The 14,706-nt window shown below is 42.6% G+C and overlaps 1 protein-coding gene across 2 annotated transcripts in view; it reads left to right on the plus strand.

Moving 5' to 3' along the window:
- The first annotated feature begins 2,576 nt into the window (after positions 1-2,576).
- Positions 2,577-14,706, plus strand: part of Mcm9 (minichromosome maintenance 9 homologous recombination repair factor) — a 67,569-nt gene continuing 55,439 nt past the window's right edge. For both annotated transcript variants that reach the window (XM_057757930.1, XM_057757938.1), the window contains exons 1-5: positions 2,577-2,669; positions 6,112-6,422; positions 7,702-8,018; positions 9,673-9,754; positions 12,226-12,426. In XM_057757930.1, coding sequence (XP_057613913.1) covers positions 6,119-6,422; positions 7,702-8,018; positions 9,673-9,754; positions 12,226-12,426 — 904 coding nt within the window. In that variant the 5' untranslated portion in view covers positions 2,577-2,669; positions 6,112-6,118. The remainder of the gene's footprint in view (positions 2,670-6,111; positions 6,423-7,701; positions 8,019-9,672; positions 9,755-12,225; positions 12,427-14,706) is intronic.

Below are 14,706 nucleotides of genomic sequence, written 5' to 3' on the forward strand. Positions count from 1 at the left end.
GCATCCTCATTGATTCCTGTCACACTCCTGTGGCTGTAAAGCTCATTCTTTGTCAGAGTGAATTCTGACAAAGCGTGTGTACTCTAAAGTTACTGCCTTAGCTTTCCTCAGGGACGGCCCAGGACCTGGAAATGTAAGTCAGATAACCCCTTCCTCCCTCAGGCTGTTTGCCACAGCAGCAGAATAGCGACTCACAGCAAAGCATGGAAATGTCTAGGTGCCACCTGATGACATTTTTAATTATAGAGTTTGGGGAAGCTGGTGGTCTGAGAAGTTAATTAGTCCAAAGGTGGCTGGCAAGATGGCTTGGCTGTTAGGAGCATGCGCTGCTCTTCTGGAGGGCCCAGGTTTGATTCCCAGAGCAGACAGTCGGGAACTTATAACTGCCTGTTATCCCTGCTCCAGCAATCTAACAGCCTCTTCTCTGGCCCCTGTAGGAACCTGCACTTCTGCTGCATACCCACACAGAGGCAAACATAGACACCTAATTAAAAATAATAAATGTTGAAACAAAGACATTCAAAAAGGCTGCACAAGACTTTAGTCAGACAAAAAGAATGGCAGAAAATATCTTTAAGGAGTTTAAAGATAGCCTAATGCAACCAAGTTTGGACCTGTCACGTTCCAATCCACAATCATAGAGGCTCTAGGTTAACCAAACTTTTAGTAGGCTCACTGTAAGGTGTGGTTTCTTTTCAGGTACTTTTGATAATTTGTTATTGTTTTAAGACAGTTTCACTATACCCTAGCTGGGCCTGGAATGAACTCTAGACCAGGGTGGCCCTGAACTCACTACCTCTGCCTGTCTCTGCCTCTCCTAGACTGACTGACTGCAGTCAGTACCACCAAGCCTGGCGGCAGGTACTTGCGGTATTTGTTCTTGGAGTGCGGTGGAACCTTTCTTGCTTTCCTTGGCTTTATCTCAGGTTGCTAGGACGTAGGATGAGCTGAGCTCACCTGAGCTATCCCAAGACACTGACATCTGATTTCACTGTCTCATGTCCCCCAAAGAAAGGTGAACAAAGAGTAAGAAGAATGAATTTAGATTATAAACCGAGGGTGAGTAGGTCAGAGAGCATAGGGTAAACGAGAGAGTTTATTACACCTCAAGCTATGAGAGTGCCGGTGGCTACGGGGACCATTATGGAAGAAAACACCCCTGGAACGAGAGTGGACAGTGCTCAAACCACTGCGCTGACCTTCGTGCTTAGGCCGGGTAAATATTATTTCCAGACAGCTTTCCTGGGGGTGTTTTTCTATTCAGGTAACTGACAGACTAATTTGGGCTAACTTGTTTTTGAGATTCCATCTCAAGTAGCCCAGACTGAGCCTGAACTGACTATGGAACTGAAGATAACCTTGAACTAATGAACTTCGTGCCACACTTCCCAAGTGCTGGGGTTCCAGGCATGGGTCATCAAGCCTGCCAATTTGGGTGAACACTTACAGGTGAGGACAATGCTATGCCTCTTATTTTCCAGAAATCCTCCTGATGTAATATTTTAATCTCACTGGCATTCAGAATGTCATGTCTATACCCAGGGCCAGCGATTCAAGAGTACAACTCAGATTCTTTTCTTTTTAAGCATTATTTAGCAAAATAGATAAAAAATGATTTTTCAAATAAAAATTTATAAAAACAGCCATGCTGTTCTGGGAGAAAGTAGCCTTTCTTTAATGGGTCCCAACAAAGCCCTGCCTACATCTTCCTCCCTTTCAAGACAAAAACTCCATAAACTGCAAATTAAATATTTCTTAAACTCATCCACTCAGAAACTTGGAGAGGCAGACCTGCTGGAGAATTGGCTCCAAGATTAAGAGCATCTGTTGTTCTTCAAGAGGACCAGGAAAAGCTTTGAAACAAAGCTAATACATAATTGTACACCACTCACAAAATAGCGAAAAATTCCACCTTTACCAAAATTATATTATATATTTGGGTTATATTATAGGTAGCAAGTAGCGCGCGCGCACACACACACGAGAGAGAGAGAGAGAGAGAGAGAGAGAGAGAGAGAGAGAGAGAGAGAGAGAGAGAGAGAGAGAGAGAGAGAGAGAGAGAGAGAGAGAGAGAGAGAGAGAAGAGTTTTAGAAGTTCCTAGATAATTTTTCAAACTAAGCCTAGTCCCAGACCGCCCTTGCCTCTTCCCGCCGGTCCTTGCCCCACCTCGCCCCGCCCTAGCCCCTCCCCGCCCTAGCCTCGCCCGAGATTCCCCGTCGCCCCTCCCTAGTCCCCACCCGGGGTTGCCCACCACCCAGTCTGACGTGAAATTACCGCACGCCTTAACTACCCGCTTCGCCCTAACCCCGCCCTTCAATCCCCTTGCCCCGCCAAAACTCCGCCCCATTACCTATAGTCCCGCCCCTCGCCGCGTCCCCGCCTCCCGCTCGCGGCCACCCCGCTGGTAGGGGCGCGCGCCCGCCTGCGTCCGCACCCGGAAGAGCCGCGGCGGCCGGAAAGTTGAGACGGTGCGCAGCTCGGGGTCGGCGGGAAGCACAGGCTCTGCAGAGGCCGGGCGAAGGCAGCGGGACGAAGCCTGCGCGCACCCGCGGAAGGCGGCCCCTAGGACGGCCGCGCGCACGCCCCGCCCCCTCCCACGCCGCGCGGGCCGGAGTGAGCACCCGCGGGAGCTGTGCGTCCCCGGCGACCAGACAGTGCGTGTCAGCCCGTAAGTGAGCGCCGCAGCCACATGTCTCGGGGCTTGTTTCCCTCCCGTGCTTAGCGTCAAGTCTCACCCGCACCCTTTAGTTTCTAAACTACCCGCGGAGCCGGGAGGCCCGAGCCAGCCACCTGTGGATCGGAAGCCGTTTGGAAAGCATCCCTCCGCTCGGCAGGGATCGCTGGCCAGGCGGCCAGGAGGCGCGCAATGAGCTCGCACCCGCGAGTGGAGCGCAACGTGGGGTTGAGACGCGCGCCCCAGTGGGGGCGGGGCCACAGCACCCGAGGGGCGGTGCTGCTCGAGCCTCCGGGACCCGAGCTAGGCTTGCTTCCCAAACTGCTCATTTTGGCGCCACCTTGCCTTCCACAGTATGAAATAAAATAAAGCCCTTTAATTTGTTTGGACGTCAACAAGACAAACGGAGAGGGAACTTAACAATTGTACATACATCGTGCCCCAGGCAATAAATGGCTAAGTCTGTACCGGGATGTCCGCGTTTATGGGTTGGCAGACTTACCTAATTGCATGGTTGATGAAAAAAAGCTGTGTTTAAAACAGCCGGTCCATTTAACAGTGTAATTTGCCGGTGAAACCAAGCAAAAATTTAACCTGCTCTTAATATGTACTTAAAATTCTTCAGCTGCCCTCTTTGTGCACGGTTGGAGTTGTTTTTCTTGATTGCTAAATCTGCTGCTCTACGTTTGCACTGTGTTTTTCAGCAAAGACCACATCATAAAATACGGTGTGATCCCTTTCCAAATACTTTCTGTTTTACTCTTGGTTGGATATGCGATCACCTAACCAAACCAAGCTGCTTAGTCTTTTAGTGTTGACTTGTTTCCCTTGATTCTCTGAAAAAATAATTTGTTTACCTCTTAATCTCATACTAGCTCCCTGTAATTGCCAGTGTTCTTGGCTTAACTATGATGCCACCTTATATCGTTATACCTCCCAGCTAAGCAGATGTGCAGAGAAGGCAGAAGGCAGGATCGTGCTGCTAATAAGTAGCCAGTGTGATCCAGCGAGGGGATGCTTAGCTGAACTCTGTGTATCATTCTTCTTCAGTCAGCATGTCTGCAGAGTATGACGAATGTTGGGTAAATAAAACAAGTCTAGTTCAAAACACACCTTTGCTAAGGTACTGACAGTTTCTCCTCTGGGGCTTGTCACCTCATTTAAATTAAATCCCTCCCCGTGTCCCTTCTCTTTTATGAGTATGTGTGTGCCTGAATGTTATGTGCAACGTGTGTAGGTGGCATCAGAGGCCAGAGACTGTCATCAGATCCCCTGGAACTGGGGTTAGAGGCCGCTGTGAGCACTCCCTATATTGGTGATGGGCTCCAAATTCTGGTCCTCTAAAAGAGCTGCCCTTTGTTGTTACTCATACTGTGTTTTTACTCCTTGGCTGGTGGTTTTGTTTACACCTGTCACTTGGGTTTCTGTGGGCGTGGTAACTTTTATTATGCTTCTTTCACTTGTGAGGATAGTGGCTTGTGCATGGTAGGTATTGGAAACTGGTGAAGTGGGTTTAGAATTTGTTATATGACTGTGTACGTGGAAATAAGATAGGCTCCTTATCTCCTTCTCACTCCAAGAGAGTGAGATAGGTGAAGTGCAATATATCTTTCAGTTTTATTGTCCGTAACTTAATGCTTCTTTCATCAGTTTGTCTAGCTTTTCTATGTCTATTGACTGCTTCTACTGAAGCCCATCGTTTTCCTATGTTAATAAGAGAGAGCAGGAAGCACATTTACCTGCAATGTACAAATGTACAACACTACAGCAAACCACTAGTTGTGTTAGTACTGCCAATTGGATTAATAGTGTGCGTTGTTTATGCAGCAAAGTGTGTGTGAATCTGTGTGTGTGTGTGTGTGTGTGTGATGCATGTTTGCAATCCTAGCATTTGGAAGACTGAGGCAGAAGAATTGATACAAATTCAAAGCAAGCCTGGGCTACATAGTAAATTTCAACTCAACCCTCCCAGAAGACAGAGATCTCCTCCAGAAACCACTAAAGGCAGGCGTGAGTGGAGGGCAGCTCAGAACTTTCTACATAGCATCTATAAATTGTAATGTATTAATAAAGGACTAAAGAGGAGAAAGAGCTAGAGAAAATATATGAGAAATACTTTGTGCCATTTAATACTTTGATGATCAGCATCATCCAGTTCTGTGAATTAAAATTAACTTCCCTATTTTTTTGTTAAGAAAACACATTTACTGTCTAGGTCTGAAATTTCTTTTTGAACCTTAGACCATAAATTGTCAGGGAGCAGGCTTCAGCAGCATGGCTGCTCCTTCCCATGGCCTCACAGGGTGAGCTGCTCTGGTTGCAGCAGGCTGGTGCTCCAGTTGTACCCAGGTGCTTCGCTCATACTCCTTTCCCCCAATCATGTTCCTTCACTATTTCTGGAATCTGTCCTGGCTCCTGCGGTGTCCAGGATGCTCAGAATGCACATTGATGCTGGAAAGAACCTTAGCTGATTTAACACAATGCCATCAGCGTGCTCAAACTCTAGACTCCTCTGGTTTTTCCATGACGACATTTATGAAGCATTCTTTTGAGCAGTACCCAATCCCTATCATCTGCAGCTTTTCTTGTAGATTTGCATGTGTGTGGCCAATAAAACCCTCCATGTTTTTTAAAGACCTTAGAGAATATAGAACAGACCGTCTCCTCTTTTATTTGTCGTTTAACTGAGTTTACCGGAAGATGGTTGCTGCATCAGAAAGAACTTCAATATTATTTTATTTTTATTTGTGTGTGTGGGGAAGGATATGTGTACTGTAGCGTGCATGTGGAGGTCAGAGGGCAACTTCTGGGAGTTGGTTTTTACCTTCCACCTTGAGACAGGACCTCTCTCGTTTCTGCAGTTGTGCTGTATATTCTAGGGTACTTGGTCCTTGAGCTACTGGGCAGTCTCCCATCTCTAGCACCGTCTCGCAGTCTTAGAACTGGAATTAACTATGTGATATGTGTGCTACTGCGTCCAGCCTGTTGAGTAGGTTCCTGGCATCCAGACTGGGTCAAAAGGCTGTGGTGAGAGCACTTCTCCCACTGAACCTCTTCTTTAACCCCACCATCATTGATTTCTTTGTTTGGTTTTGTTTTGTTTTTCGAGATAGGGTTTCTCTGTAGCTTTGGAGCTTGTCTTGGAACTCACCCTGTAGACCAGGCTGGCCTCAGACTCACAAGAGATTCACCTGTCTCTGCCTCCCGAGTGTTGGGATTAAAGGCGTGCGCCACCACTGCTTGGCTAATGTCACTAATTTTTAAAACACGTTTTACATAACTATAATGGGTTCTCTAGGTAAGACTGGATTCAGATACTATTTTGTGAATATGACCAAAGACTGGGATGATTATAATAGACCTTTTTGTTGAGTGGTGTGCAAAGCTTGAGTAGCAAAGGTCTAACACCATCTTTTCTTTCTCTTTTGTAACCTAGAGTCAAGATGAATAGTGACCAGGTCACACTGGTGGGTCAAGTGTTTGAGTCCTATGTTTCAGAGTACCATAAGAATGATATTCTTCTGATCTTGAAGGAGAGAGATGAAGATGCTCACTACCCAGTTGTGGTGAATGCCATGACCCTTTTCGAGACTAACATGGAAATTGGCGAGTATTTCACTGTGTTCCCCAATGAAGTACTAACTATTTTTGACAGTGCGCTTCGAAGGTCAGCCTTGACAATTCTGCAGTCCCTTCCTGAGCCTGAGGGCTTTTCTATGAAGCAGAATCTTCACGCCAGGATATCAGGTAAATCATGAGAGAATGTCGGCATGTAATATTCTGAGAAGGTTTGAATAAATATGACACATTTGGGTCAGCACATGGGACTCAGAGCATTAAGAAATAATTGTTATTTTGGGACAGGCAAGATGGCTCAGCAGGAAAATGTGCTTGCTGCCAAGGTTGGCAATCTGAGTTTGGTTCATGGAACTCATCTGATAGAACTGATCCCCAAATATGTCCTCTTACATCCACATGCACACTGGCATATGTGTACACACACACACACATGATAAATAAATCTAAAAAGAATTTAAAAAATAATTGGTGTTTATTTTGAAAATACATATCTTCTATATGACACATATCAATGGTTGTCTTCTGGACATGAGATACCATGCCAACAGCGGGGAGGGAGAGAATATGAAAACATCAGTGTACTTGTGTCTGTGTATTTGTTTGTGTGTATAAAGTTATATAAGGCATACTTACGAGCTTTTGTGACTACTAACAATAAAATACTGGTAAAGTGTGAATTAGAAAAGATCCTACCCAGTGATCTTCATAACTTTTTTATGAAACTGTTTTCATACATTATGATGAGCATTGTGCTGCCTAACTTTCAGGAACTCAACACATGGTTGTTGAGACCATGCTTTTAATTTATTTGGTGATGATTAAATAAATGGATTTTATGTGTGAAAGGTGGCAGTATTTTGTCCACTAAGTGTGGTTAGTTGTATACTTAGAGGCTACCGAGAGCTCTCTGGTGAGAACCAGTTCTCTCTCAGTCCTGCTTGTGGCTTCTAGAGATGTGCTTTCAAAAGAGTCCATTGATTTCCATTGTCTGAAATTTTTAATTGGGTTGATGATCTGATTTTCTAAAGTAAGACACAAACATGGTCAAGTGCTTTCCAAACAATCATGAAGACCTCACTTTGGATCCTTATCATTCATGTGTAATGCTGGTGTGATGGTGAGCACCTCTAATCTCAGCTGTCTGGAGGCAGAGGCAGGAGAATCGCTGGGGTTGCTGGCCAGCCATTCTCACAGAATTGGTGAATCCCAGACTCAGTGAGAGACATGGTCACAAAATATGATGTGGAGCAATAATTCAGGATGGTACTGAGCATGAATATCTGGTCTCCACACTTGTGTACCTAACCACCCACACATAGTCAAGTTAAAAATAAGACATAAATATTTCCCCCTAAATTTATGCTATTTTAATATTTTCTGGCAAAGACATGACATTCTGCAGAGTTAGTTATCAAAGTATAAATTGATGATGTTATTTTTCCATTAGGTCTGCCTGTTTGTCCTGAACTGGTAAGGGAACACATCCCTAAAACTAAGGATGTGGGACACTTTTTGTCTGTCACTGGGACAGTGATTCGAACAAGTCTGGTGAAGGTCCTGGAGTATGAGCGGGATTACATGTGTAACAAATGCAAGCATGTATTTGCGGTCCAGGCTGACTTTGAGCAGTATTATACCTTCTGTCGGCCATCGTCATGCCCAAGCTTAGAGACTTGTGATTCCTCAAAATTCACGTGCCTCTCAGACCTGTCGTCATCTCCAGCCAGATGTCGGGATTACCAGGAGATCAAAATTCAGGAGCAGGTAAATGATCAACTCATTGAGAAAAAATAACACATCTGGGGGTGTTATTTTCTACCGGAGTCAAAGGGCTGGGATTGGAGAATACAGCTTGTACACAAATTGCCCTGTGCTTTCACTTTACGGAAGATGAAAGTCAAACTTGTCAAACATGTATTAGAAACCATGAAATAACCATTGTGTTAGAGCACTGATGAGATTTTAGAACCACTTAATAATGTTAAAATTTAAAAGTAAATATTGGGGTTAGAGACATGGCTATGTGGTTAAGAGCGCTTGTTGCTGCTCTTGCAGAGGGCCTGGGTTCGGTTCCCAGGGCCCACTTAGTGGCTAACCATTGGCAGCTCCACTTCCAGATGATCCCAGGCCCTTGTCTGGACTCTGTAGGCATTGCGTGTATATGATGCACAGACATACATGCAGACAAAACACCCATACACATAGAGTAAAAGTAATTACAATAAATGAACAAAAAGCTTATATTAAACATTCTAAACTAGCTGTACTTAGGAATATGAAAAAATTCAGTCAGTTTAACTGGTTGCCAAACATTGACTAGGGCAGAGTTTGGGGTTTGGTTCAATTTTAAAAAGTATGGATGATCACTCATGAACAAATAAAGGGGAAATTAACTTTCCTTAAATACAAAGGTTTGTTTTCTCATGTAAATAAGAAGATAGGCAGCTCAAGGCCAGCATGTAGGCTCCTCAGTGTGGAACTCTTACACCTCACTTTTCTTGTCCCTCTATTGGTTTAGTAGATAGGTCTCGCTTGGTAGCTCATGCTGACCTGGAACTCACCATGTGTGGGGATAACTTCTGAGAAACACTGTTCGACTTACAATTCAAACTTTTGCCACACCTAGGTCCAAGAGAACTTGGGAAAAAATCATTTGCAAAGTCATGTCTTCATGGAACAAAGCCAGGGTTCTGTTACTAAGGAGCAATCAAGAGACTGGTTGATTCTCCAGATGTTCAGACTGGATGGAGATTATGAAAGAAATGTCTCTCCATTGCTAAATAAGTAACTTTGTCACAAAGTTTAAGTTGGTTTCAATATTTATTTTGACCGTCTACAATATAGATTATAGCTGGAGATATTTTCCATATTTGGTGTTTTAACTTTACTATAGCAAATTCTTATGTTTTAAGTTTTATTTTTGCGTATGTGTCTGGATCTCTTGTGGATGGGCACCGACAGAGGCCCGAGAGGGGCAGATCCAGTGGAGCTGCCGTAACAGACAGCCGTGACACAGGTCATCTGGAAGTTCAGGGAGCTGGAAACTGTTGTGGTATCTCTCCAGCCCGTAGTATTAGTGAATTCTGTTTTGATTTTTGTTTTTCCAACACAGGGTCTCACTATGGAGCCCTGTAGCCCCGGCTGTCCTGGAACTTATTATGTAGACAGGCTTGCCTTGAACTCAGATCTGCCTGCCCCTGTCTTCTATGTACTGGGATTAAAGGAGCCCAGCTAGTCTTAGTGAATTCTTAAAACTGGTATTAGTCATAATTTTCAAGAAAAATTTCTTTAGTCCTATCAGAATCAAATCTGATACTATTAGAGAAATGCAATCAGTTTCAAGTACTACTACATTTTGGATACATAGCATCTAGTTAAGCACACTCATATCTTATCGTTGTGTGTTTTCTTTGGCTAGGTCCAAAGGCTATCTGTTGGAAGTATTCCTCGGTCTATGAAGGTTATCCTGGAAGATGACTTAGTAGACAGTTGTAAATCTGGTAAGGATCACTTTTTAGATTTTGAGACCACATTTCTGTATTGCTCTGGTTTGTCTTTAACTCTCAGGCCTGAGTGGTCCTCGGTCTCCCCTCTCCTCCCCCAGCAACTGGGACTGCATGTAGCCAGCAAGAGTAAACTTTTGATAGTTTGTGTAGGAGGTTCTCAATAGTCATTTCTTTTTATTTTCCACAATATGACTGACAAGGGGATGGGGGCTATAAGTGTTTGCTCTGTGAAGAGTTGGGCTGGGGGTGGGAGGAACTAAGAGCTGAGGTGGGGCTTACCAGTACCTCTGCTGCCTGACTACTGACAGAGCTGGAGCATAGGTCCAGACCCCTCATCCAGTGCTTTCTTCAGTGGGCCCTGCTCCACAGTGACATCTTCAAGAGGGCCTGGTGGATTTGGTGGACAAATGATACAAGATGTGACTGTCAAATGCTACTAAAAGTCTTACTGGTACCTAAACAAAAGGAGTTCTCTGTGCTGTGTGTGTTGACATCACACTAGAGTGATGATGATTTTGTAGATTAGTAGAGAATAATGTTTCCATATAATTTAATGAAACTGAATTATGTCTGCACTGAAATCTTAGGCTATATTCTTTCCATTGTCATTAAAAATAAATATTAATACTTATTAATAATAAAGGTAAAAGCAGTCTGTTAACAGCCATTGGTCTCTTTATGCACAGCTAGCTTTTAAAACCTTAGAAATCAGAAGGTAGAAGTGGTGTAATCCGGGCACTCCAGGAAGTCACACCCTTCAGAGCAGTGAAGCTCATTATTGTGCTGATAAGGAATGGTTCCCACTTCTGAGATCTGCAGGACTAAAAGCTGTTGGAGAAGGGAGGGGTACTCCAAGGGTTTGGAATGTTTCAGTGGAAGAACTTAATTAGAACTTAGTAGTTTGCATTTTAACTGTAGGAAAATGCAAAAATTTTAAATGAATGTTTTGTTACTGTGAACTTCACAGTTGCAGTGATGATATGAATCTGCCATTTAGTAATACTTGTATGTATGAAAACATTTATATGTTTTTAAGTGCTCTGTAAATGCAAGATAATTTTAATATAATAATAACTGATACTAAGTTGAAATTCCATTTATATACATATAAGTAAATTTATGAATAAGCTTAAAACTTTATAAAATATTTGTAAATATTTTATAAATAAAAGAATTACCTGATCCAATTTATTTGCCCAAGAAAAGTGGCACTAGGATCAACATCCAAGCCAATAATAATGAGATTGTTATTCTTGGCCACTCTTCATTACTCTGCGTTTCTGCATAATTACTGTTTATTAAAGTCTGATTTTTACTAATGGATACTATATTTAAGTTTGTCATTTAATGAATGTGGGAAAACCTCAATAAGAGGATGTTCATATAAACTTATGAACAGTTGTTTTCACCTAAAATTTAAGAGGGAATGTAGTAAAATGCCATTATTCCAGATTGACTTTGAAAGGCATCCAGCATTCACTTGGGAAAACTCTTAAGAAACACGTATGTAGAACACGCATTACCGTGCTTGTCCGCATTTGGCATTAAGATGCATTTAGCTAGAAATGTGTCTGGTAGTGTGTGTACTAATACTGCCATTTCTCTGTAGTCAGCACTAAGGAGCCTTTCTCCAGTAAATCAAAAGCTCTGCAGATTACATATTATTCATAGAGATTTAGAGTAAAAAGCATTTTGTGTCTTAAAAACGTGTGATAATCTGCCTACCAGGAATAGGTTTTCCTCGGGTAGAAAGGAACAAGTTGGTTGTTATTTTCTGCTTTGAAGTGGAGTCAGTATCCATTGATTTATTATTGTTCATTCCTTCACTGAAAAAAAGCAGGAAATTGTGGGTAAAATATTAAGAAATAAAATAAAAATGATCACATAAGAAACTAAATGCCAAACAACGCAAGACTGTTTCCTTTCCCGATTCCAAGCTAATGCAGTATCACTTTCTGGCTGATTAGTCTTTAATATTTATTTATTTATTATGTATACAGTATTCTGCCTGTGTGTATGCCTACAGGCCAGAAGAGGGCACCAGACCCCATTACAGATGGTTGAGAGCCACCATGTGGTTGCTGGGAATTGAACTCAGGACCTTTGGAAGAGCAGCGAATGCTCTTAACCTCTGAGCCATCTCTCCAGCCCTGGCTGATTAGTCTTAAACAAATATACTACACTACTCCTGGTGAGGGGTAATAATTGTGTGATTATTATATAGCAGACTTCAAAAAAAAATGACTTTTGACTTTATTCAGAAACAATTACTTGTTGGGCTGGTGAGAATCTAGCATATTTTGCTCTAAGCTTGCTAATTCCTTTTGAATGAGTATGCATACTTGGAGAAAAAAAAAGGAGTATGTGGGTAGCTTAATTTTAATTTCTGGTCTTTTGTCAAATGATCTAATGCCAAGCCACCATGCATGATATTACCAGTGTACTTACACAGTGCTTTTCCTTAGGGGATGACCTCACTATCTATGGGGTTGTAATGCAACGGTGGAAGCCTTTTCAGCGAGATGTACGCTGTGAAGTGGAGATTGTCTTGAAATCCAACTATGTCCAAGTGAATAATGAGCAGTCCTCAGGGATGGTCATGGATGAGGAAGTTCGGAAAGAATTTGAAGACTTTTGGGAACACTATAAGTGCGATCCCTTTGCAGGTTTGTGACTAAGGACATAAGGCTCCTGCAGACAGCTTATGTGCTGTGCAGCTCAGTGGCTTTATTCAAGTGCTGACATTAGTATCTCCAACAGCATCTTCCATTCAAGTCCATTTCTAGCATTGACATTTCTGCTGTGTGTGGTGTGTCTGTGCAATTCTGCTGCATGATTGTGTATGCAAATGAAAGCCAGATTCAGTCTTGCGTTATTCCTCAGGAACCAGCACCTGTGTCTATGCCCCCCCACCCCTGCAAGTTGCCTGAGTAGAAGGCTCTTAGATTTGTGGGTCAGTGAGCCCCAGTCATTACTTGTCTCTGCCTCCTCTGTCCTGGGGTCACAAGCCTGTCACCATGCCCAGCTATTTATGTGGATGATGGGGATTAATTAGACTAAGGTTAGCTTTTATGCATTAAATACACTGGATTCTAGCATATTCTGAAATACAGACAACTTGCTGTTAGCATAGAACTTTAAATTAGGGAGTTCAGTTTAAAAGACTGGAGAGGTGATGGACACAACACATTTTTCATCATAGCGGTAACTCTGACTGTGAGCTTATTTACCATGTGTTACATGAAATAATACATCATAGCCTTGGGTTTGTAGGGCATGGGTTTTTATTGGGAAAAAAACCCACATGTGTCAAACATGAATTAAATTTTCGTTTTCATTCTTCTTTGGTGACATCCTGAGAAAAATATTTGCCTCCAATCTAATGCATATTATTCTCAAGTCACAAGCTGAACTAGACACTTATTTTGCAAAATAAGGCTTTCATTTGTCTATAAGGCAGTTTGCTATTGACAGAGATTCTGTCCCGCCCAGTACCACAATCATTCAGTCCCAAAGAAACACGCAGAGGCCTACATTAAATATAAACTGGCTGACCTATTAGCTCAAACTTTCTTATTAACTAACTCTTACATCATACATTAACTCTTTATTTTTGTCTGTGTTAGCCACATGGCTTGGTACTTTTATCATCAAGGCATTATTACCTTGCTTCCTCTGTGTCTGGATGACTACTGTAGGCTGAGTCTTTCCTAGTCCCAGAATTCTCCTTTTCTGGTCACCCTGCCTATACTTCCTGCCTGGCTACTCGCCAATGAGCATTTTATTAAAGCAATACAAGTGACAAGTCTTTACAGGGTACAAGACCATTGACCCACAGCAGTTTGCTTCTATTTTGTGGGATATTTTTTAATCTTCCATGTGTAATTCCCTGACCTTTATGTGATGAGGGTAGAAGAGAGCCCAAAGATCTCTACACTATGGCTTTACTAAGCAAGCACTTTAAGAATCATACATTTTTTTGACAGGTCTTTAAAATGGGTAATGTTTCTTTGGACCATGTTCATTACTTATTCATTCTATTGCCAGAGCTCATCTGCCTTCACTACACCATGCTCCACACTAGATATTTCCAAGTTCTTCATGTTGATGATTGAAGATGTCTTGTAATTAGGAAACTGTAGCTATGTAACTCATTTGTCAAAGGACAAAATAAGTGTAATAGGAAGACACCATGAAAATCAGAACCCTCTTCTTACTTTCCTAGCTACTGGTGTGTGTATTTGACCATTTTGAAGTTGTATGTATGTATCTTACAAGTAGAGAAGCTGTAGCCGAAGGGCATCTTTCCTTCCCAGCACAGTGCTGTTACTCTTGGGTTTGACTTCCTTCTTGAAACTGTAGGAACGGACTAGGCCCAGCTAAGCAGCTTTGTTCTGATCTGTGGGGAGCCCAATACTTAGGTGCTAGATAAGAACCCCAAACATAGTACCTGGGTCTGCCCGGCCATTGGAACTCATACTATGCCGGTTCAGTTATCTTACATCAGAGTTTTTCTATAAGGTTACTGAGGGCCAGACATTTAAGTAGGAAACTTGGCTGTAGACACCCTAGTAACATGGTCTAAAGCTAGAAATTTAGAAGGAACTAAATTCATTGTGTGATAGAGCCATGGAAAACAGGGGCAGGAAAATTGAGGCTCTCGCCCAAGACAAGTGCTGGAACTTATGTAGGTTGGACACTGTCCTCTTTACTGTTGGTTTATAGATTCAGTTAGCCCCGGGACCTGTGTCCATGCTGGATACTAAAACCTGAGCCCTTTACCATTGTAGTATGACTTCTGCTGGCATGTGATAGTTTTGGCTTAGCTTACCTGTTCTTAAACATGGTTCTGGTTTTTGTGTAACCCTTGAATTTTAGTCAGAATATCAAGTCTTTTTGCTTTAGAACCCTGACCATTTTTTCTAGGCTTTCTATCTAGAAAGGAA

The sequence above is a fragment of the Chionomys nivalis genome, chromosome 2 (assembly GCF_950005125.1).
Source record: "Chionomys nivalis chromosome 2, mChiNiv1.1, whole genome shotgun sequence".
NCBI classification, from domain to species: Eukaryota; Metazoa; Chordata; class Mammalia; order Rodentia; family Cricetidae; genus Chionomys; species Chionomys nivalis.